General features: G+C 45.7%; 1 protein-coding gene across 1 annotated transcript; it reads left to right on the top strand.

Annotated features, from left to right (window-relative positions):
- The first annotated feature begins 206 nt into the window (after nt 1-206).
- On the top strand, nt 207-22,244 carry CAPG (capping actin protein, gelsolin like). The gene is made up of 10 exons (XM_044660423.1): nt 207-253; nt 9,222-9,258; nt 9,898-10,073; nt 10,255-10,409; nt 10,822-10,989; nt 16,244-16,393; nt 16,580-16,672; nt 17,925-18,057; nt 21,327-21,415; nt 21,973-22,244. The coding sequence occupies exons 2-10, from the start codon at nt 9,236-9,238 to the stop codon at nt 22,036-22,038; spliced, it is 1,053 nt and encodes a 350-aa protein (XP_044516358.1). The 5' UTR covers nt 207-253; nt 9,222-9,235; the 3' UTR covers nt 22,039-22,244.
- The last annotated feature ends 2,057 nt before the right edge of the window (nt 22,245-24,301 follow it).

Here is a 24,301-nt window from a genome sequence, read left to right as displayed (position 1 = left end):
GACTTTGGTAGGAAGGGAGGTGATCTTGCAGGATGCTAAGGATTTAGGAGGTTCCTGGTCACTCAGGGGAGAGGGCTGAGAGCTAGGGCTTGGGTCCTGTGCCCTTCCTCTTCAGAGCCACATTGGAGCTCCTGCCCTGTCAACCACACTAAGGCCCCTCCCCTCTGACTCAAACGAAAGCAACTTTACCCAAAAGTCGTCCGGCCAGTTACCCACTGGAAGTCAGAGGCAGCTACCAGCAGCGAGCTCTCAGGCAAGTAGAAAGTTGGGCAGTGACTGGGGACGGGAGAGAGCCCACTGGTACTAAAGGGTAGAGGACTGAGAAATAGGAGTGGAGCTCCCCTGGAGGTGGGGAGTAGGGATGGAGGGAGCCCTCTGGCAAGTCAGGATCCCACAGTAAGGGGAAGTTCTTCCTTTTTCCTGCTTGCCAGGGTGTGGGGAGAGAGGAATGTGCACCAGCCCCATCAACCAGTGCTCTCTAGATGTGGTTATTTTTCCCCTAAGGCGAAGGTGGGGAAAGGGAATTCTTTGGTTTGACTTAGCTGGGGAAAATCTGGAGAAAAATCTCCTGTCTAGAACATGCAAGGAGCCACAGGAAAAGAGGAAAAAATAAATTTTAGAGAATTCTATAAAGGCATTAACAAATAGACTACAAATATTAGAATGGAGCCTATTTAGGGTGGAAATTCCAAGCTATCCCACTTGGAAATCCTTGGGCTTCTGCTCATTTCCATTCCACTCCCTTTAGTTTCCAGTGAAAAAGGCAAATTCAGGCCAAGAAATCTGAGATGACAAATTCTGAATCACAAGAATCTGAATTAATGAGGGAAGGCTCTGGCATTTAACTGTTTCAAGTTAAAACAGTTTGCCTTCCCAGCGAGACCATGAGATCATGTCATTTCTCTTCCTCACAGTGCCTCACTAGGCACTCAGGAGACACACGGTGAAGTATTATTTGAGAATGAAGAAGGCCATGGAAGTATGGCAGGGGTGATCAGAGCATCTAGGCCTGTACCAGGACCATTCTCCCAGATGCCCAGCTCTGTGCTCCAATAGATCAAAGAATCCTACTGCTCAGGGTCTCTGGCCAAAAGGATTTATTCTGCTCAGATTCCACTTTAACAGGCCATTCCCCAAAAAAGTCACCTTGGCTCAATTTCAGTGACTTCCTATGTATATGGTAGTTGTTTATCTTCAATTTTGGGGTGGAACAGCAAGATTGCTCAATTTCCATTATGACTTTGGCAAACAAGTAAGGTTCAGGCTGGTTTGGCCATCATATAGGTTACCATGGGATTGAGAGGTGGACACTCAGTTTGTGCAGTGGTTCCCAACCTTTGAGTCTGAGGAGCTCTTTTAACATTAAAAAAAAAGTCAGAGGCTACTAGTTGGTAGTAATTGTATTATTCAGAATATAACGGTAGTGTGCGCTATGAAAAGCATATAGAGGGGGCAGCTAGGTGACTTGGTGGATTGAGAGCCAGGCCTAGAGACAAGAGGTTCTGGTTCAAGTCTGATCTCTGATACCTCCTAGTTATGTGACCTTGGGCAAGTCATATAACCATTGCCTTGCCTGGACTGCTCTTCTGCTTTGAAACTAATACATAGTATTGATTCTGAGTCAGAAAGTTAGGGTTTAAAAAAAATGTAGAATTGTAACAAGGGTGAGGCCAAGGGAGGAGCCATGCTCCATGGCACTGAAATTTATGTCAATTTTTTTTCTTGGGCAGTGTGTTTGGTCTATCTATCTATCTATCTATCTATCTATCTATCTATCTGTCTGTCTGTCTGTCTGTCTGTCTGTCTATCTATCTATCTATCTATCTATCTATCTATCTCTATTTATATAACCAAAAGAAAATAATAGTATTCACTCAAATGGCTTTATAGAAACAGATTAGGAAACTGAAGTCTCAGTTCCCTATAAATGACTTGTAGGGGAAAAAATTAACCTTCAGCATCCAAGAAGCAACTATAGTTATTAATTACTCCTCCTGCTTAATTGAATTCTTCTAAATTACTTCTTTCATTGTATTCACACAACAAATTACAAGGGTGATTTGAGGAAGGGTTTATAGCTTCTCATTCCTGGCCCCAGGTCCAGAAGAGCTTGCTACAGCTCTGGAAGCAAGTCTATCTGAATTTCTTCCTGCTATATTTTGGCTTTCTCTTGTCCAAGAATTGGCATTAGGACCCAGGAACTCTTGGGAATGACAGAGCCCAGACTCTTTAGGCCACCTTCCTTCTAGGAAACTTTCCTTCCCAAATAAGCCTCCTTCTGCAAACTCCATGAAGTTGAGCATATGGGAAAGAGAAAGTAGGTTGGCCTGGGAGTCGGGCACTGACCAGCAAGGATGGCTTCTTCTCTTCTCTTCTCTTCTCTTCTCTTCTCTTCTCTTCTCTTCTCTTCTCTTCTCTTCTCTTCTCTTCTCTTCTCTTCTCTTCTCTTCTCTTCTCTTCTCTTCTCTTCTCTTCGATTCAGTTCTCCAAGCATGAGTACTTGCCATGTATCCTAGCAGGAGGTCTCTCTAGCTATAAGAGCCTTTAAGGACCATCAAGCTCAACTCTTGACTCTTTATTTTACAGACTAGGAAACTGAGGCTCCCAGGATGTTGAGGGACTTATCCAAAGTCACCCAGATTGTGAGTGAAAGGCATTGTCTCAGATGCTGGGGATACAAAGATAAAACAGGAAACAATTCCTACCTCGAGGAGCTTGTATTCCACTAGAAAGTCAGGGCTTCGACACATCAGGGAACACAGATAAATGCTGACAGAAATAATAGGAAATCGTTTCAAGAAGTAGAGAGTACTAAGATGTATTAGGGGTGGGAAACGAGGGGCTCAGATTAAGTGATCTCTAAGAATCCTTCTAACATGAACATTCTTGATTTCTTGGACTATGATCTGAGAAATGGGTATGCAGTGGGAATCAGACTGGAAACCGGGTAACGGGTTCTAGTGCAGCCTTGGCCACTAACTGGCTTTGGGAGTGACCACGGGCCATCTGTGTCACTTCTACAGATCCCCCATCTACAGAATAAGGAAAGCCTACTAGAAAAAAGAAACATTTTATAACATTTTTAAAACATGTTGAGTTCCAAATTCTCTTCCTCTCTCCTGCTCCTCCCCATCCATCACATATGTGAAGTCACGTAAAACACAGAGTAAAAAAAATCTAAGGCAAAAAGCTGCTACGAGTTCATTATTGCCTGTCAGTGAGCTTATATTTTATGAAGCCCAGCAGCATCTACCTGCCTTTGCGAAACAGCCCTGTGGGAGACACGGGATTTGTTTAGTCTGTAGGGGAAAAATTAGCCTTCGGCATCAAAGAAGCAACTATAGTTATTAATTATTAATAGTCTGCGGGATCCATGTTGTTACTGAGTCACTGAACAAGAGAGACCCCTTGGAATTTCTCCGAGGACTCCCAGGAGTCTGTGACGTCCAGGTTGGGAACTGCTGACCTAATCCAACACCCTCGTTTTAAAGATGGGGAAACTGAGGCACAGAGAAATTAATTTCTTGATTCCATTTGGTTCTCGGCCCTGACATTGTCATGATGTGCTCTAAACTCTGGGAAACATTGCTGGGAGAAGGCGCTCTCTATTTCTGTTGTCTTGGGTTCTAGAGCAGCCTTTCTGAATCTCTCTCTGCCCTCCTTTTACTTCACTTCTTTTTTTTTTTTTTTCAAACCCTTACCTTCTGTCTTGGAATCAATACTGTGTATTGGTTCCAAGGCAGAAGAGGGGTAAGGCCTAGGAAATGGGGGTTCAGTGACTTGCCCAGGGTCACACAGCTGGGAAGTGTCTGAGGTCAGATTTGAACCCAGGACCTCCCATCTCTGGGCCTGACTCCCAATCCACTGAGCTACCCAGCTGCCCCCCTTTCACCTCACTTCTAAAGAAGGATGACAAGATGGGGCAGGCATCGGTGATTTCACAATGTTGCAGGCTCCCTGGGTCGGAAACCAGTCAGCACTTTTTAGTTTTGAAACTTAGTTTGGGGGCCACTAGATGGCCCAGGGGATTAGAGCCAGATCTAGAAACAGGAGATTCTGGGTTCAAATGTGGCCTCAGAGACTGGAATCCTGGGCAAGTCCCAGGCCCAATGGCCTAACCCTTCCTGATTTTCTGCCTTGGAATGAGTGTACAATATTGATTTTAAGAGGGAAGGGAAGAGTAAAAATAAAAATAAAGTAACGGACTAGAGCACCAAGAAATTAAGAGACTTGGCCAAGGTCTCATAGCCAGGATGGTCAAATAGCAGGATTCTATCCACTGAGCTCTGCTTCCTCTCTGGGGAAGAAAGAACCTCCGGGAGAGAGGGGTGAGGAAGGAAAGGAGAGACAGACAGACAGACAGAGAAGAGGAGAGAGAGACAAGACAGAGGCAGACATAAAGAAAGACAGAGAAAGAGAAGACAGAGAAAAGGGGAGAGAGACAGAGACAGGGACAGACAGAGACAGAAGAGACAGAGACAGAGAAAGAGAAGACAGAGAAAAGGGGAGAGACAGAGACAGGGACAGACAGAGACAGAGACAGAGGAGACAAAGAAAGTGACAGAGACAGAGACAGAGACACAAAGAGAGAAAGATGCACTTCAGCCAAACTACCCAAGACACTGGCCAAGCCTGCGAAGGGGTGGCCTTTGCCCATAAGGGAGGAGGTACAAACTCCTCAGCCAGGAAAAGGTGGCTAAATGAAAAGCCAAAGAAAGGGTGCCCGAGGAGGCTGAGGGAACCAGGCGGGGCTGGCCCGGGGTCCTGGGTCCCCCGTGGGTTAGTCCCTAGCCTTGGCTGCTCCCTTCTCTGCAGGTATCCAAGTGGGGGAGAATTGAGAATCTGGCTGGGGGGGGAGGGGAGGGTGGAGTGGAAAATGTGGGCAAGAAAGAATCAGCCCCACCCAGGTGCGTGACTAGGCTCCGGCAAGTTCCAGGCCTATCAGGCAGTCATTGAGAGGTTCCGGGGAGCAGGAGCGAGGGGGGCCCCAGAGACCTCTGGCAGGGTGGTTCCTTGTGGTCTAGCCCACAGACTTTCTGAACTGGATTGGAGGTGCTGGGTGAGAGTGCCGCCACTGCCTGGGCAGCCAGCTCTGCCCGCCACTCACTCTTCTCCCCCCACTACCCCACTTCCTGATGCTTCAGAGCAAAATGCAGGGCCTGGAGATGGGTTTGGTTCCCATTAACCAACTTCCAAATAATTCGGGTAATAGTGGTAGCTCTCTTGTGTAGGGGAAGGAGTGCTAGACTTTGGGATAAGGAAGACTCAGCTTCCTGAGTTCAAATCAGTCCCCAGATGCATGACCCTGGGCAAGTCACTGCACCCCATTTGCCTCAGTTTCCTCATCTGGAGGAGCTGGAGAAGGAATGATGAACCACTCTGGTATCTCTGCCAAGAAGACCCTCAACGAGGTCACCAAGAGTCAGACACAACAGAGTAGTGATAAGACTTGAGATCAAATCCTGCCCAGACACTGACTAGCTGGGCAATCACTTCATCCTTTTCGGCCTTAGGCTGCTCATCTGTAAAATGGGAATAATAATAGCACAAACCTCCCAGATCCAAGGAGAGCATATTGGCAAAGTGCTTTGTAACCCGTCTTATTGTCAACTCGACCCAAGTCTTACCGACGCCGCCTTGTTCGAGGCTCCTGGATGTGTGTAGTGAGAGACAGGCTGCAGTTATTATTATTTTTCCTGTTTTCTAGAGGAGGAAACTGAGGTTTAGGGACGTGAAACAGCTTGACCACAATCACCACGTGTCTGAGATCCTCTTGAGGCCAAGCCTAGAATTCTACTCAGGCCAGGGATGAGGGACCCTTCAGTCTCCTTTACCACCTGGGAGAGAAGAAAGAGGACTGATTGAGAGTCCGAGCTGGGTTCAAATTCTGCCTCTCCTGCTTGACTTTTAGTCCAGCTGGCAGCCACCTCCCAGCGCTGTGCTAGTCTCAGGGCACACAGAGACAAAAAGGAAATCCTTGCTGACCCAGAGGAGTCTACGTTCACGAGGATGAGTCCCTTTTCTGTCCAATGAGCAGATCAGAGAAGATGACCCGAGGTCCCTTCTGGCTCTAAATATATGATCCAAGAGACTTTAAGAAGCCACTTCCCTCATTTTACAGATGGGGAAACTGAGGAATAGGCAAGTTAAGGGACTTCCCAGGGCCTCACAGCTAGTAAGTATCGAAGGTGGGAGCCTCTGTGTCCATATCTTGTGCCCTAAATCCTACGTCTCCAGCATCTTGCTTCCCCCCAACCCCACAGGGCTTCAGGCGGTGGCTATCTCTCTGCTCCACTTAAATAACAGCTAAGGCAGGGTTTCCTCTGAGCCCCTTCTCCTTAGTGACGTAGGCCACAGGGCAGGGGCAATCCCGGGGCCCCAACCATCCCGGGAGGAATCTGAAGGGGTGGCAGGAGGAGGAGTCAGAAGCTGGGGTGGAGCAAGGCTGGGGGGAACACAAGGAGGTGGGTTGGGCTGGAGGAAGGTGAAGAAACCAAGCGGAAATAAAAGCTAGAGGAGGAACGTCCTGCTGGGTGGTAAGAATGGGGATCCGTCCGGAAAGATTGGGTGGGGCCGGGGAAAGAGGGAGAAGGAGCTCAGATAACCTGGTATTGGGGGGAGGCTCAGGGCTGAGAGAGGAGGAGGGAGTGGGAAGGCAGGCAGAAGCTCCTCAAATCAAGCCCATTCCTCTCTCTAAATGATAGAGAATGGAGAGCTCCCAAGTGGGAGAAGATTGGACCCAGTCACCTTTGAGCCAACTTTCTTGCCAGTTTAAAGGCAGCAGCCTCCTAGCAAAGCTTTTCTGCTTGAAGAGAGAAAGAAACTGTGAAAGGCCATGCCTTCATCTGGAGTCTCCAACCAACTCCAGTCTTAGCCCCATCATCCCATCTAGTCCACAAGAATAGTGTGAGGGACTTCGTGGAATGCTTTGCTAAAATCTCTAAGACCCCCTGTGTTCCCCTGATCTATGTAGTCCTGTGCAAAAAAGGAAAGGAGGTTAGTCTGGCATGACCCATCCCTTCATGCAGCTGCCTTAGCTCCGCGACCCCCAATTCCTTCTTAAGATGCTCACTTAACTCACTAACTTAATAAGTCACCCTATACTTTTGTGGGGCATTGAAGAGAAGACATTCATTGTTCTATAGTTTGCAAACTCCATTTTCTTAACTTTTTGTTTTAAATGGGGACATTTGTCCTCCAGTTCTCAATTGTCTTTCTTGTTTAATTAACTTTTTTTAAACAAAGGTTAACTTTTTTCCTCTCTCTCATCCTCCCCTCCATCCCCTTTGAGAAGCAAGAGAATTAGAAACCTTGTTACAAACATGTATAATCAAGCAAAACCCTGACTTGGCCATGTTAAAACAACGTCTCATTCTGAGTCCATCATCTACCTATCTGGAGGCAGATAGCACTTTTCATCATGAGTTTTCTGGAATAATTAGTCATTGTGTTGATCAGAATTCCTAAGCCTTTCAGAGTTGTTTGTCTGTAGGGTAGGGTTGTTTTCCTTTTTTCAAAACCCTTAGTCTTAGAATCCATACTGTGTATTGATTCCAAAGCAGAAGAGTGATCAGGGTTAGACAACTGGGGTTAAATGACTTGCCCAGGGTTACACAGTTAGGAAATGTTGTGGCCATATTTGAACCCAGGACCTCTGGTCTCTAGGCCTGGCTTTTAATCTACTAAACCACCTAGCTGCCCCCAGGGGTTGTCGTTATTATGTATTCACTTTACTTTGCATCAGTTCATGCGGATCTTCCCAGGTTTCTCTGAAACCATCCCCTTTATTTCTTACCACCCAGTAGTTTTCCATGATATTCATACTTGTTCGGTCATTCCCCAATTGATGGGTAGCTTGTCAGCTTCCAAGACTTTGTGTAATTAGAAATCTTGAACCCTTAGACTCCCATTTCCCAGAATTCTTTTTCTTGTCCCAAAATTCCTTTTCCTCTCTCCCCCAAGTTGCATGCTTATATTGTATAGATAAATGTGTGTGTAGCCCTGTCTGCTCTTCTCTCGAGAACGCAGCTAGGTTAGCTCCTTCTTTACTCTAGCTTTTTATTTTCCTTTACTTCAAGTTATTATTAATAAATCTTATTAAATACAATACTTGAAGATATTGTATATAATGTTTAAGCTTACAACTTCAATACCACACAAATTGCTGCTCTAAATATGTGGGTCCCTTTCTTCTTTCTTTGAGTTTTTTAAGGGTATGGACCTAATAGTGACATCACTGTGTCAAAGAGTAATGCACTCTTTAATCACTTTCTGGGCATGGCTCCAAACTGCTTTCCAGAAAGGCTAGAACGGTTGGTTCACAGTTCCACCAACAATGCATTAGTGTATCTGTTTTCCTACAGCCTATCTAGCATTCTTCATTTTCCTCTTTAGTCACTTTTGCCAATCTGATGAGTGTGAGGTAGAATCTTGGAGCTGTCTTAATTTTTAGTTACTGTAATCATTAGTGATTTAGAGAGCATCTTTACATAATTATTTCTGACTGAAAACTGCCTGTTCATATCCTTTGGCCATGTATTAACTGGGAAGTGGCTTCTTCGAAATTTGTATCACTTCTTTATATATCTTAGAAATGAAACTTTTATCAGAGAAATTCCAAGATTTTTTTTTTTACTATTTACTTGCTTACTTTCTCATTTTTAGCTGCATTTGTATTTATCAACTTCCATATAAACCCAGCTCTGCACATTTTACAAGTATCAGCCCTGGTCCTGCCCTCATGGGCACCCACATTCCTCCCTAACCCTTGCTAAGCACGTGGCCCAGGTCCAAAATGAAACTGTCTCTAGTGTTGAAGCTTCAGGGCCGATAGCTCCGACTAAGATTTTAGACCAGATTCAGATAGGCGTGAAGGGCCTGGGTAGAGGACAAGTAGAGAGAGGTAGAGGAGGTGAGCCTGGAGGGAGGTGGGAGCCCTGAAGTTTTATCCATCCTCACTGTTCACAAAATTATCATGGCTTCCATTATCTTCAGGAAGAAATCCAGGTGCTCCACTTGGCATTTACAGATGGAATGGGATGGAGAGAACTGGGGAATCACTTGGGTAGAAGAGAGAAGAAATGCCAAGGGAGTAGGTGAAGGAGAGAAGGGAGAACTGGGAGATCTGAGACAAGAACAGCGGGCTCATTTGGGGAAGGAATCATGCTAGGAATTCACCTGAGGAGAGCATTCCAATGACCTCTTTTATCTTATCTTTCTAGATACTCAAGCAGCCATGTATGGGTCCATTCCAAAGAGGTACCTTTCCTTATCTCCTGTCTTAACTATCCTTAACACGAACTTAATTTTAAACATTAACTATGTCTTAACTGAAAATCTTGGCCCCTAGAGTAAATTCAGTTGGGCAGAGGAACACAATAAGGGTCTGCACTGCCTGTGGGCTCTGGGAAATTCTTTAGACAAAGAGAAGAATTTCCAATTAGGAAAGACTTGTCTCAGCCACTTACTAGCTCTGTGATCTGGGTAAAGTCATTTAACTTCCATGCCTCAGTTTCCTTATCTGCAAAATTAGGGAGTTGGACTTAATGGCTTTTATAGTCCCAGTTCTAAATTTTGGATCCAATGGGTCCTTTCTCATCCAGCCTTTGACCCCCAGTTCATCCTGTCTTCCTTGAATCTCTCTCCTTAGCACCATCTCCTCTAGCCTCTGAAGGACCAGAGCTCCCCTAGGGATATTGGAAGCTGGGTCAAACCCCTAGTTGCCCCACACGAGTTATACCAGGGCAGCAAGCATCTTATTCCTACCCAATTGTTCTTCCATCCCTACTCCATTCCTGATGCCTCCCCCTTAGCTCTCCCCCTCTCCTTTTCCCTCCCTCCTTTGCCCACTCCTCTGCCTTTCTGCTAAGTCTCTTGTTCCCAATTCTTTCCTGGCAGTGCCTCCCCTTTTGAGTCTTCTACAGTGCAAGAACCAGGACTCCATGTGTGGAGGGTGGAAAAGCTGAAGCCTGTGGCCGTGCCTCCTGAGAGCCGTGGCATCTTCTTCTCTGGAGATTCCTATCTTGTCCTGCACAATGGCCCTGAGGAGCTGTCCCACCTGCACCTCTGGATCGGTCAGTAGGGGTGGAATCCAGAGAATGGACACGGGCTGGGGCTAAGAGGATAGGACTCAGGGTGAAGCTTGGAGGCGAGAAGTAGAGCCAGGGAAGCCTTTGAGGGTGATGAGAGAAGGATGAAGGAATGTCGGTGGGGAATCTCAAAGTCTTCATCCTTGAAGTTCTTCTCCTCTCCCAGGGCAGCAATCATCCCGAGATGAGCAAGGAGCCTGTGCGGTATTATCTGTGCACCTCAACTCCTTGCTGGGAGAGAGGGCAGTGCAGCATCGGGAGGTCCAGGGCAACGAGTCGGACCGCTTCATGAGTTATTTCCCCCGAGGTCTCCAGTACCAGGTCAGAACCAAGTCCGCCTGCCACCTCTCTCAGTGACTGTGATCTGGGGGTCACTCATGGGTGAATGCCAGACCTGGGGCCCCTCTGGGAGCCCCATTCGTGTTCACTGCCTGTCTGTCCATCTCTTCCAAGTTGACTCTCCAGGCCTGGATGACTGGACTTTCCATCCCTCCTACACACCAAATGAATGGGCTTCTCTGGGCTTACTTTCATCTTCCCTTCATCCTCCAGGCTTTCTGGAGGGAAGTGGTTCCCCTTTGCCCGGGTGCCTGGGGCCTTGGGGTCTTTTCTTCCTTGTGTCTATTCCTAGTCCTCCTTAAACCATAGGGAAGCAGAGTCAGTGAGTCTCTGTCTCTCCCGGAGGAGAAGCCTTGTGTGAAATTCAGTCTCGATGGTCTGTTCTGTGCTCTAGGAGGGAGGTGTGGAGTCAGCATTTCACCGAGCTCCAACTGGAGCTCCTTCAGGCTCCATCCAGAGACTCTACCAGGTCAAAGGGAAAAAGAACATTCGCGCCACTGAGCGGGCCCTGAGCTGGGTTAGCTTCAACACTGGAGACTGCTTCATTCTGGACCTGGGCCACGTGAGTCAGCCAGGGCTGGGGAGGAATGTGGATACCCACGAGGGCAGGAGCAGGGCTGATCCTTGAGAAATGTATAGAGCTGGGGGCAGAGAGGTGGCTCAGTGGATAAAGAGCCAGGCCCGGAGATGGGAAGTCCTGGGTTCAAACCTGGCCTCAGACATGCCCTAGCTGTGTCACCCTGAGCTAGTCACTTGACCCCCATGGCCTAGCCCTTACCTCTCTTCTGCCTTGGAACCAATCCACGGAATTGATTCTAAGACAGAAAGGAAGGGTTTTTAAGAACAAAACAAACAGAGCTGTGTTTATGATGGAGGCAGGTGAGGCTACCCACAGGAGACTGACTGCTAACCCTCAATTAATTTATTATTTATTTAATGGATTGTAAGAAGGGCAGACCAAGGTGACGAGAGCCAGCAGTGCCATCCTGCCCCACCTCTGCGGCTGGGTGAAACTCCTGGATAATTTCCATAGCCCTGGTGTCAGCTATCGGGGCATGACGCCAGTGAAGTATAGTAACCCCAACCCTCCTCTTAAGCAGTCTAGGATGTGTTCTTTCTTAGCCTAGAGACGGGCTTCAGCCAAGCTCTGCTGAGCTGCTCCTGCCCTCTTCTGTTTCTTTTCTGAATTGCAGGTGCTAGACTATGAGGGCAGGCAATCCCAAGGCTGTTTTTGCTCTTTTGTGTGTCAACCTAGACAGGACGATGCAAAGCTGTCAGGGGCAAGTCTGTCTTTTTGACAGACCCATTTAGTGATTATGGTGGGCATGAATAGATGTGGAGGTGTCTATCTAAGGTTCCCATTAGAAGGATGAAAAGTCTCAGGCTGACCACAGTATGGTACATATCACTCCCATTTTAATGAGAAATCAGGCTAAAAGGACCATCAGAGTTTACTCTAAAGGGCAGATTGTATGCATGCGTGTGGTGCGATGGAAAGAGCTATTTTCCTAAACTGGATTTTTAATATATTGATTTTGAAGAATAGGAAGACAACTAAGTAGAAATATTTAGTAGCTAGTTAGAGAAATAAGACAGGAGCTGGGGTGAGAAGATGGGACTGAATGGGATGAATTGCAAGAACACCTTTATAAAGATATATATATGTATATATACACATATATTACCAATTACATGTAATAACAAATTAACACATAAGTTTTCCAAAATTATATGTTCTGCATTATCTCCCTCTCTCTCTTCCTTCTCTCTTCCTGGAGCTAGCAAGCAATTCGATCTGGGTTATACATGTATTATTACATAAAACATATTTCCATATTGTTGCAAGAACATTTTTAGTGGGGTTAGACATCTCTAAAGTAAGGTTCTAAAGTCTCATTAATAACCTATAGTTCTTAGCTCTGTGACCCTGGGCAAGTCACTTTCCCCCATTGCCTAGTCCTTAGAGCTCTTCTGCCTTGGAACTGATACTTAGTATTGATTCTAAGATGGAAGGTGAGGGTTAAAAAAATATATATATATAGGAACTTAGTTTTCCAGCAAACCATGGAGTTATTTACCAGGCAATTTTTTTTCTTTTGAGAAATGAGTGCAAATGTCAGGAACTAATAAGGAATTTAAGAATTGGTTAGATATGGGGAAAAGGTGAAATTTTGGAGAAGAATATAATCATGATAAAAGAAATATAGGATTTGGAGTTAGTCATGAGAATTAGCCAGGTAAGATAATTTTAGCTTGATAAGCAGCCTGTACTTGACTTCACAGGTACAAGGAAACCCAACTGAGGTATAGAAATCTAATCCAGTCATTCTCTGTCTCTGTCTCTCTTGTCTCTCTTGTCTCTCTTGTCTCTCTGTCTCTGTCTCTGTCTCTGTCTCTGTCTCTCTCTCTCTCTCTCTCTCTATATATATATATATATATATATATATATACATATATATATAATGTGTTTTGGTTTTTGGTTCTATAAGACTGTTCACTTACAAAAATGAATAATTTGGAAATATGTTTTGTGTGATAATACGCGTATAACCCAGATTGAATTGCTTGTCAGCTCCAGGAGTGGGGAGGGAAAAAGGGAGAGAGACAATTTGGATTATATAACTTTGGAAAACTCATGTGGAAAATTTTTATTAAAATATATACACACATGCAATAAACACATATATGTAATATAATATTAACAATATAACAATTATATCATAATTCATAATTTTAAAAATACTATAATGATATATAATACAGCCCTGGAAAGTGTGTGTATGTGTATGTGTATGTCCCTGCCAGGTCTATAATTAATGATGCACTTATGGCTTATTCACATCAATCATGTCTGGGGTGCTTCCTTGAACTAACTTTTGGACAGAAGCATCAACTAAAAATATTCACTTAAAAAAGAAAAAGTCTCTATAATTAGTCACAAGACAGAACTGTTCACTTTTGTGGTTTCCACATCAATGGAAAACTTGAGGAAGTAGAATGTATTTCCTCTGAATTCATTTGCCACAGGGAGTCAATGGCCTCAATGTCCCCCACCATCAACACCCACAAACACACACCTTTACCTCCCCCTATGTAAGAGGAAGTCTAATTTTTTTTAAACTGTGCACATCAACTCTTTTTCTCCAAAGTGCATCCGACTCTGAGGAAGCAAACCAGAGAACCAGAGATTGTTGGGAACCTGATAAGGCAACAAAGAGAATCTTATTTCCTTGGACTAACATCCTTTAATAACTAAGCTAAAATGTTTTGGCTTGTCCCGAGTTGAACTTTAAGTCACAAGTTTCCTGTGATCTTGAGTGACTTAAACTGAAACCCAACCACAAATGTTACTGAGCAATTGTGGGGCTTTTGAGAGTCAGCCTCTGTAGTGGGTTTTACTCTTGAATACTCTCTGTTGGTGGCAGGAAGAGCTCCTGACTTTAAACAGAAGAGCAGTCGGTGGGTTGCTGCAAAAGCCATGGACATTTTCCCAGCTACCTTTCCTGTCCTCCATCCGAGAGACAGCTGTATTTCGAGGGCATGGATGCAGATCTCAAAATGCTCTATAAATGGTGGTAGTCATTATAAGGATTAATAATATTAATATATAATCAATCACATCAATTTTATCATCAGCGTCATCATCATCATCATCATCATTATTATTATCCATTGGAAAAATGCCCTCTATAAGAAAAGACAGGTACCTGCTCAGTCCAGAGCCAGGCCAGAACTGGCCAGAGGCAACTCCAACGAGAGTGCTTCATTTCCTACAAAGCACAGATCAGGAGGGAGAGAACATGAATCATGTAAATAGGGAAAAGTATTCTAAATAAATAAATTAAAAACAAAAAAAAAAGCACAGATCAAGGGCTACCTCCTCCACAAGACCTTTCCTAAAGGCCATCTCTACTTCCATAACTGATGACTCTCTTTCCCTCTAGAGATTAATTGGTATTACTTTTTATATTTATCTGTGTCCATATTATATCTCCTCCCCGGAGAATCCTTCAAGGCATCTCTTGTTTTGTTGTTTTTGTCTTGGTGTCTTCAGCACCTAGGACAGTTCTTGCCCAAAGTGGACGTTTCCAATCAATTGAAACAGGTTGTGAGACTTGGGAGTCCATAAAGGGGGCTGAGCCAATAATACCGTAGCACAGGAAACCTCTTTTTTCTCTATGCTCTGGGGCTGTGAGGGGAGTAGGGATGAAAAGAACTGTCTTCCAGGGCACTGTCAGCCTCCTCTATGTCCAAGTTGTTTCTTTTTGGGAAGCAAAAAAGGGAGACCCTCAGCAGCTGAGCCCGAAGGAGTGAGGGGTGACAAAAAAAAAAAAAAAAGGTGCTCTATGTGTCTTGTGAACTATGTTCTCATTCTCCACTGACAGCATATTTGGGGGGGCACTGAACCCCCATCAATAGTATATTTTCCCCAAAAATGGTCCATAGACTAATGGCCTACATGTTGGTTAAAAAAATACCAAGCTGGCAAGTCTAGGGAGGAAATCTGGGCTTGACAACAATAGCCAGTATTCTAAGAACACTTTAAAGTTGGCAAAGTCCTTCACATCTGTTCTCTTATTTGACCCTCACAAAAACCCTGGGAGGTAAGTGCTTTTATTATCCCCATTTTACATATGGGGAAACTGAGGCTGAGAGGTTACATCTATGACCTTACAGCTAAGTAAATATCTGAGGCTGGATTTGAACTCAAGTCTTCTTGACACTCTCTATCCATTGTGCTGCCTAGTTGCCTCTCATGAAAAATAAACCTGGGTTCATAGTTGACTCCAACCTCAATATGAGTCACCATATATGGCTATTAAAGAGATAAACTGAGTCTTTAGCATATTAATAGAAGTGAATGGGCAATGCGGGTCACAAGGGAGTACTGTAGGGGCTTACTTTTGCATAGTCATTTGGGATGTGTATATATATGTATATCTATCAGTCAATCAATCAAATTGTGTGTGTGTAAGGGGTGGGAGAGGTTTCCTGACTCAAAGTTCTCTCAACCAATATTAAATATTCATGCAAAAACCCAATCCCGAACCACCATGTATCTCATAGGATTGCTATTGAGACCGAATCTGTAAATCACCTCAAAGGGTCAGCTATTAAATCACCTTTTACACATGAGATAAACTGAGGCACAGGAAAGTGAATGGTTTACACAATGGTTTGCCCCTAGAGCTGGTGCTCTTCCTAGGACCCCACCATGACCTGTGCTTGTCAGACCATACCTGGAAGGCTGAGGAATGGCTCTGAGCACCACGTTTTAGAAGAGATGCTCGTAAACAAGCGTCACCAGAAAATCCTGTTCATTTTGGGGGCAGCTGCCATTTTTATGACTTTTCCCCCTTACATGGAACTGAATGAATCTCTTACTGATTTTGTCCTCTGGCTCAACAGGAGTCATTCTTTCTTGTAACTGCCTGTCTGATCTTGAAAGCAGCTATCCTCTCTCCCCTAAATTATGTTTTCTCTCTAAACCAAATTCTGTTGATAAATACTATCTTTCTACATCCTATAAAATTCCATCATATTCACAGTCAGTTGGAAAACCTCTAGGAAGAATTAAATAAAATGTCATGAGTGACTGCACTAAGGCCAGGCATTCTTAGTTCCTTGAGTGGGTCTTGTGATGGGTGATATGGTTCCTAGACCCCCACACCATTGTGGTCTGGTGCCTGACCCTGGTTGGCTTGCCTAGGTGGCAGGAGGTAGAGGGTGGGTGCCAGATCATATCTATTTTCAGGAGGGTGGAAGGAGAAGGTGAGGCATTTGCTCCTAACTCTGACTCATCCTCCTTTCCTTAGACCATCTTTGTCTGGTGTGGGGGCAAATCCAACATTCTGGAACGAAACAAAGCCCAGGACCTAGCTTTGGCCATCAGGGATAGTGAACGGCAAGGAAAGGCCCAAGTGGAGATTGTCACCGACGGGGAGGAGCCATCGGAGATGATTCAGGTTTGGTGGGAATGCTGGGAGAGAAGGTGGATTAGAGAAAGGGAAGAAATAAAGAGAAAGTGAATTAGACCAGGAAAAGAAAAGAAGGATCCAGTTTGGGGGAGCCGATGGGATATCTAGGCTAGGATAGGTCGGGGAGGTATTAAGTGGATAAGAGTCCTGGAGAGCTGGTCTTGGCCTTTTCAGGTCTTGGGGTCAAAGCCAACCCTGAAGGAGGGCAATCCAGAAGAAGACCTCAGAGCTGATCAAACGAACGCCCAAGCCGCTGCCCTGTATAAGGTGAGGCCTGCACCCTTGGGATCAGTGCTTATGGGGATGGAAGTGTGCCTAGGATCAAGTTCCTGGAAGAGGACGGGGGCATGAGTGTGATGGTCAGAGGAACTAAGAATGAGCTTTGTTTATTAGATTTGTTTTTTTTTCCCATATAAAGAGTCAGAGGCACTGGAGTGCAGATGGACACGGAGACTCACTGTCATGCAGCAGGCTGTGGTCTAGATGAAAGAATTTTCTATTAGTCATGTTTGGATTAGAGAGAAAAAGAAAGTAGGATATGTGGTGTTGCTGGAGAAGTTGGAACTGGGTGGTTTAATCCAGTGCGTGCAGAGGAAAGGGAAAAAAAGAAGCGAGTTAGTTTTAGAGCCACCTGATTGGAAGAGGGTTAATCTCTTACCCCATTTCTCCACCTAGGAGAAGTGGCATCCATAACCCATGGTATCAGGAAGAAATTCTTTTCTCTACTGGCTGTATCCCTGCTGAACGGGGGCAGGACCACCCAGTGGTTTGGGAGGGAAGGGTTCTAGACTTGCTTATTCAGGATCATGGATTTAGAGTTGGAAGAGACCTTGGACATGATCTCTTCCATCTCCACTACGAGGTGCCCCCTTTTCATGTCTACCTCCTAGATCAGAGGTTCTTAATGAGAGGGGAATCCAGAAATGTTGATGTGAAAAAAAATTCCATATTTATTTTCACTAACTTTTGCCTTCCCTTGTAAGCTAATGCATTTAATTTTAGGTATTTAAAAATAATATTTTGACAAGGGATTTTTAAATCAAAATACATTTTTTATTTTGCTGCTATTATACAGTATATAAGCTATTTGCACAGAATACAAGTGAACACACAAAATTCCATTTATAACCATGTTTAATAATTATTTTTAAACACTTGTTAGAAAAAAAGGGATTTTGCCAGTCTGCTAAAAGTGTCTATGTTTTGAAAAGGGTTAAGAACCCTGGGCCTAGATGATTCCCCCAAGATTAGGGCCTCGGAGAGTCTGCTTCAGAGTTGAAGGCTAGGGCTGGTGGGAGAGTAGGGGGAATGGAGAAGCATAAGGAAAATGAAATCATCTATAGGATGTCCTTTGCAATTCTTAGATGATTCTATTTTGGCTCTTACTATCATGGACCAAGAATAAACTAAAGAGAGAATGATCTTTGGGTTAGGAATTAGGGAGGGTGATGTCGGGGGAAGGATAAGAGTAAGAATCATGGTGGCCACCTCTTACCATTGCCCTTCATCCAATCCCCAGGTTTCTGATGCCACTGGCCAGATGCACCTGTCAAAGATGGCGGACTCCAGCCCATTTGCAGTTGAGCTGTTGATTGACGATGATTGCTTTGTGTTGGACAATGGCCTCTGTGGCAAGATTTATGTCTGGAAGGGTATGTAGAGCTTTCATGGGAATTGCAAAGGGAATCCTAGAGCCTCTCTTTTGTATAAAATTCCCTTTTCTGCCATCATATCTCAGGATTTGAGGAGTTTTCCTAAATGACACGTTTGTAGTATTTCTTCCCTGTCTTCTTTGGCCTTTGAATTGGGCTGGATTTCATCCAGTGACTGATGATCTTCAGACTCTTCTTTCACTGGGTCTTGGGATGTTCATACTAATGTCCTTGCTGGTGTTAATTGTCCGTGTGAGGGCTATTCTGTGGTCCTTCTTTTTCCAAGGGCATTATTGCTTCTAATATTTCAGCCCTGAGAGGTAGCGTGGAGGGGAAGAGGAAGGACAGGACCTGGAGCTGATAAGATTCTTGGGTTTGAATCCTACCCCTGCCACTTCCCAGCTGTGTGATTATGAACAACCCCCTTAACCTCTCTACACCAAGTCTGGGTGAACAAGCCCTGGAACGCAGACTTCCTGAAGTTGGTACTGGGAAGTACTTTCCAAACCTTAAAGGGTTTTGTAAGATACAGTTCTTTTTTTTCCTTCTTCTTCTTTTTAACCCTCACCTTCTGTCTTAGAGTTAGTATCAAGTATTGGTTCCAAAGCAGAAGAATGGTAATGATTAGGTAATGGGGGTTAAGTGACTTGTCCAGGGTCACCCAGCTAGGAAGTATCTGAGACCAGATTTAAACTCAGATGTGCTACCTAGCTGCTCCTCGAGTTATCTTGAAGGAAAATCTAGGAGGTCCAAGGAATGGGAGGGAGTATTCCAGGCATGGGACAGGCAGCCCAGGGGCATGAAGACAGGAGATGGGCCGTGTGTATAGGATAGTAAAAAAGCCAGTGTAACTGGATTAGAGAGAGGGAGGATGTATATGTAAGAAGGAAAGATTCTTATAGAGTGAGAGTGAATTCAAGACAAATAAAACCATCCCAGGTGATATATGGTAAGATGGAGCTTTGCCCAGGTGATGGCGTGGCAGCATCGTCCACCTTAAAACCAGCGAACCCCCTGCCTCTCCTGTCCACTTTCCTGCTTTTTCCTTTCTTTGCCAGATTTCCTGAACAAGAGGGCAAAAGCTGCCTCCTTGACTTCTTCAGCACCCCGTCTCCCTGTGGTTCCCTGGAATCCGGCTGCTGTCCCCCTTGTTCTGCTGAAATTGTGACAGGGAGAGACCATGACCTAACCAGAGAGACTTTTCTTAGTCGTCAGTCGATTTGATCCTTCGTGCAGTTGCATGGCACAGTGAGAGGCCAGAAAGGGACAAAAATGCCTGGGTTCAAATTCTGTCACTGATACTATAGGCAAGTCTTTCCCCTCAGAGCCTCTGTTTCTTCATCCGTAAGAACGTAAAACCCTTTGCGTCTCCCTCACAAGGATGCTGTGAGGAATGAACAGAAGCTGGGGGTAAAGGGCTGTGCAGATCTGTAAGAACTCTGGACAGGCCAATTCTCATCACGGACCCAGAAATCTTCTCTTTGGCAGAGGTGATAGTACATTCCTGCTTTCTGATTCCTTGGGGTTTTCTATCTCCTTTGGCCCCAATCCCCCAAACCATTCGCCTTCTGTTCTCCTGCCTCTCTATATCTTCCCTTGGGGACTTCAACTCTTTTCCAGCCATCTTCTCTCCATCCTTCATCCTCATCTCTCCCCCGTCCACCCCACTACAGCTGTGGTCTCTGCCTCTAGGTCCCCTAGCTCTGTTAAGTGCGTGTTCATCTTATTTTGCCTGAAACTCGGCCTCCATGCCACATCCCGGTCATCTCTGCATCCCCCTCCTCCTGTACTCCCACTCCTCTTCTAGATTTTCTTCCCCTTTCAAACATAAGCTCCCTGAGGGCAGAGACTTCCTTACTTCTCTCTAGGTCCAATGCCTGGCTTAATAAATGCTCCATCTGTCTAGACTCTCTGGCCTCAGCTCCCTTGTCTATGCACACCATATCTTAATCTTTCCATTATACTATGCTAGAAGACAGTGTGGCATGGAGACCTTGGCTTGGCTTTGGTTCACTCTGCCATTAACTAATTGTGCAATGGGAAAGTCTTCTACATGCCTTTGCCCTAGTTTTACTGACTAGCTGTGTGACTCTGGGCAGCTCACTTACCCTCTATCTCACTTTCCTCATCTGTGAAATGGGAATAATAATGGCACCTACCTCCCAGGGTTGTTTTGCAGATAAAATGTTTATAAAGTGTTTTACAATCCCTAAAGAGCTGGACGGGGGGACTAGCTAGCCACTAACAAAATCTATCGCCAATTCCTCCACAGCATTTCCCGTATTTGATCTTTGTCCTCAGGCTGTCCCTCTGCCCTCTCAGCTCAGGCCCATGGAAACAATGTCCTGCCCGACGGCGAAGACCAGCCCGCCAATGTCTATTTGAGAACATAACAGAAACTAGAGAAGTCAAGCAAGAAGAGAAAAAGGGTTATACTAGAAAGGGAAATGACAATTCCAGAGGAAGAGTTTAATGATCAGCTGCCCTAGCAGACAGACAAGCAAGGCTTTCACGATATGGCTTTGACTTACTCTCACAAATTCTAAGTTCTGGGAAAAGTGGCCTATATGGATGTTCCCCCTATGTGATGTTCTACCTTTGGATCCTGGATTTTATTTATTTATTATTCATTCATTCATTCATTCATTCGTGCACTCATTTATTTATTTGTTTGTTTTTCTTTTTTAAATTTCTTAAATTTCAAAAAATTTTTAAAAATTAAGAATTTTTAAATTTTATATATTTTTAAAATTTTAATTTATTTTAATTTTAAATTTTTTAATTTTTATATGGATCCTGGATTTTAGCTCAGGCTGCCCCCTCCTCCCACCCCTATGGGGAGCTTTTGCAGATATTCCCCCCTCCTGTTCCTTGGTCTTTATTTAGCACCCTTTGTATTGCCTGGAATGATTTTTCCCCCCTATGACTTGTACCTAGCAAAGTGTCTGATATAAAGTGGGCGCTTCATAAATCCTAGTTAAATTGAACCAATTCAGAGATGATCTTTGGTATCCATCCCTGTGACAGACAGAAGAACCTGGAAGCCGCCTGATATATTTAGGACTAGACCCCACCCTGGAAGAACACCCATCCTAAGAGAAGTTCTGCAGACCTGGAACGGTCTAGTTTGGGGGGAGGCTTGTGACTACAGCCTTTGGTATATTAACTTAACAGCTTAGTGCATTTAGTCCTCGGCCCCGGATCTGACCCATCCCCTGAATGTCCTGCAGTGAGGGCTGAGCCTTTATTTAATTTCTTCCCCGACCCAGGAAGAAAAGCCAATGAAAAAGAAAGGCAAGCAGCCCTGAAAGTGGCTGAAGACTTCATTTCCCGAATGCAGTATGCCCCCAATACCCAGGTGAGCTGCCCCCCACCCCGATCCCTCTCTGCCTCACGCCGACCCCTCTCTCACGCCCACCTCCTGGGGTTTCTTTCTCGGTCTCCTGTGACGTTTCCTTTTAGGCTTGGAACGGTTGGGTATGCCAAGTGCCTCTAACTTAGACCAATGGAGTTGGAAGCCCGGTCTCAATGGGGGGAAATCTAAATGGTAGAATATCTTGACAAAAGTAAAATTTTGATATTTAAGAACGAGAAATCCTAATAAAGTCATCCCTAGCAGGAGGGGCTTGGATGAACGAATAAGCCTCATCTCCAAATTTCCAATGGATTGTTTTCATTCCAATAATACATGCTTTTAGAAGAAGGTTCCCTAAACGACACTCTCCCCCAGGCTCATTTACGGTATTTTTCTGCTTAGCAAACTACCAGCATAGAGGACAAAAGTCAGCCTCGGGATACCTACATTTTGGGATTATCTCTGGAGAAGCCAGCCCTGCGGAGGAATCGGTGGAGGGGATGGATTAGTGAGAGGCTAGAACTGCTATACACACCTCTGTGCATTTCCCATTTTTACAGGTAGAGATTCTGCCTCAGGGTCGGGAGAGCCCCATCTTCAAGCAATTTTTCAAGAACTGGAAATGAGCCTTCCTGTCCCCCCGCCTCCTTCTCTCTTCCTGCCTGAGCCCTTACTCACCCCACCGATGATACTCTGCTTTCCACTTTGCCCTACCATGGCTGGCCAATGGTTCCACTGTGCATCTTCTCTACAAGTGCCTTCTTGCTTCCATCTCCTAGCCCCTTGTGCTTCGTCATCTCGGAATTAATGAAAATAAATGAACTGGACTCCCTCTTCCACTCTTCCTTTAGTGCCTGACCAGTCGTGACGCTGCCCCTTCCTTGTTTCCTTCTCCAGCCGGTATGCCAAGGGGAGCAGATGGGTTTGAGAACTAGGCAAAGGAGGCATCGTAGATGCCCAGGCCTGGGAGCCTGGGTTCTGGCCCCAAGCCCAGGCACAACCCAAGCAGACTGGGGAGGGGGCCTGGCACTACCCTCAGAATACAAGAGGAACTATTCATTGCTGAGGGACAGAGAAGTTTCTGCCACTGAATGGGCCGATAGTACTCCCCATGGGAGGTGGCGGTTTTCCAGGTTGTGGTACCATTTTTAAGGTAGCAATTCATTTGGTTAACGTTCCCAAATGAGAAAACCTTGTAGCAAAGGCCACGATTCCTTAAGTTTAGGCTGTGTCCAACACAGACCACCTCTCGGCAGGTAATTGGTCCTTTCTACCACTCCATCACAAGCCAGTGGCCTGGTGCCTCCTCGGTCACAGTCACATCCTGGAAGGCTTCAGTGAAGAGGAAGCTGGATGAAGGCTCATCAGAAGGGCACGGGGCCTTTGAACTAGCTCAGGAAGTGTAGGCAAGGTCCAGCCTCTGTTTCCTTCATTTTTTGGTGGTCTCTGACTTGCCCTCTGGCTTGAAGATTCCACCTCCCAGACGTGTTGATTAGAGACCTATTTTATGAAGCATGGCCCAGAGAGGGGGGTGAGGATGGGACCCCCGAACAGGGAGCAAGAGAGCCTGGGGAACGGCACAAACAGAGAGATGCTCCGTTCCACAGGGCTACCTTTTCACATAAATAATAACCATGAAAGAAACCCCAGTTTCCCAGCCCAAGCTGCAACCTCAGGGCTGATCTTTTTGGCGGGAGGCTTCTCCGTCTATCCCTGGTCTGGGATCTGGAAGTTTCTCATTGGTAAGTTGGATCTTTACGAACTTGAGAACTGTTCCAGATTGGGGTATAGAGAGGAGGCGACTCTTCACCATGACTCCCGAGTTACCATCAAAGTGAATGAAAGATAAAGCGTTTGGCTCCCAACGGGGCGAGCAGGGGCAGGGCTGCCGGCCAGGAGCCAATACTCTAAGGGGAGAAGTGGTTTCCAGGAGGGGGTGTGGACAGGGAATGGCCCTTTGATTCAGAACATGCAGGAATGGCGAGGCCATCTGGAAGTAGATCAGGGTCTCTGGCTTTTCAGAGGCAAAGTAAAAACCCCACCAGTTCTTAAAAAATGAAGTATAATGGGGGGGGGGGGCGTAGCTGGGTGGCTCAGTGGATTGAAAGCCAGGCTTGGAGACAGTCCTGGGTTCCAATCTGACCTCAGACACTTCCCAGCTGTGTGACCCTGGGCAAGTCACTTAACCCTCATTGCCTGGCCCTTACCACTCTTCTGCCTGAGAACCAATAAATAGTACTGATTCCAAGAAGGAAGGGAAGGGTTAAAAAAACAAAACAAAACACTACAGCATTTTCCTCCACATTTCTCCAGTCCCTATTCTACCAAGTCAACTCTCGGGTTGTTCTTGCTGGCCCAGAGACAAACCAGAGAGGAGTCCTTAGGAGAAAACTAATCCCGTCAGCCTGGAGCCAATTCCAAGGCTGCCCAAGTCCCTGTCTGAAAGGCCAAGAGAACCCGAGGCCAGTTTTAGAGGCAGGAGTTTGGCTGCACGGGTCTTCCTCACCCAAAGAGGGTGGTGAGCGTGTTGTGGAGGAAACAGCCCCGTACGGAGATGGAGCAGAGAAGGCCAGGCCTGCCTGGGGCTGGACAGCAAAGGCCTCCTGCATGTCCCAAGCAGGAGGGCCAGGGAAGGCCTGCGCTCCCCAAAGGGAGCCGGCTATTCCGCTGTACCCCGAGGAAGGGCAGTGGGGAAGGGCCCCACGGAGGGGGAAGGGCCAAGCTCCGAGGGACTCTTGGCTCTCTGCACCGTTTCTGGCTCCCCTGACTCAAGTGAGGCCCCGAGGGTGGCTGACTGGGTCCCAGGTGGCTCACGTTTGGCCAGGGCAGAAGGCAAACTCTTCCCTCCCCCAAGACCCCCAGCACAAGCAGGAAGGCCCCCAAAGACGC

Source organism: Gracilinanus agilis, chromosome 2 (assembly GCF_016433145.1).
Source record: "Gracilinanus agilis isolate LMUSP501 chromosome 2, AgileGrace, whole genome shotgun sequence".
In the NCBI taxonomy this organism is placed as follows: domain Eukaryota; kingdom Metazoa; phylum Chordata; class Mammalia; order Didelphimorphia; family Didelphidae; genus Gracilinanus; species Gracilinanus agilis.
The sequence above is the reverse complement of the archived record's forward strand: the minus strand, read 5'-3'. Positions and strand labels throughout refer to the sequence as shown.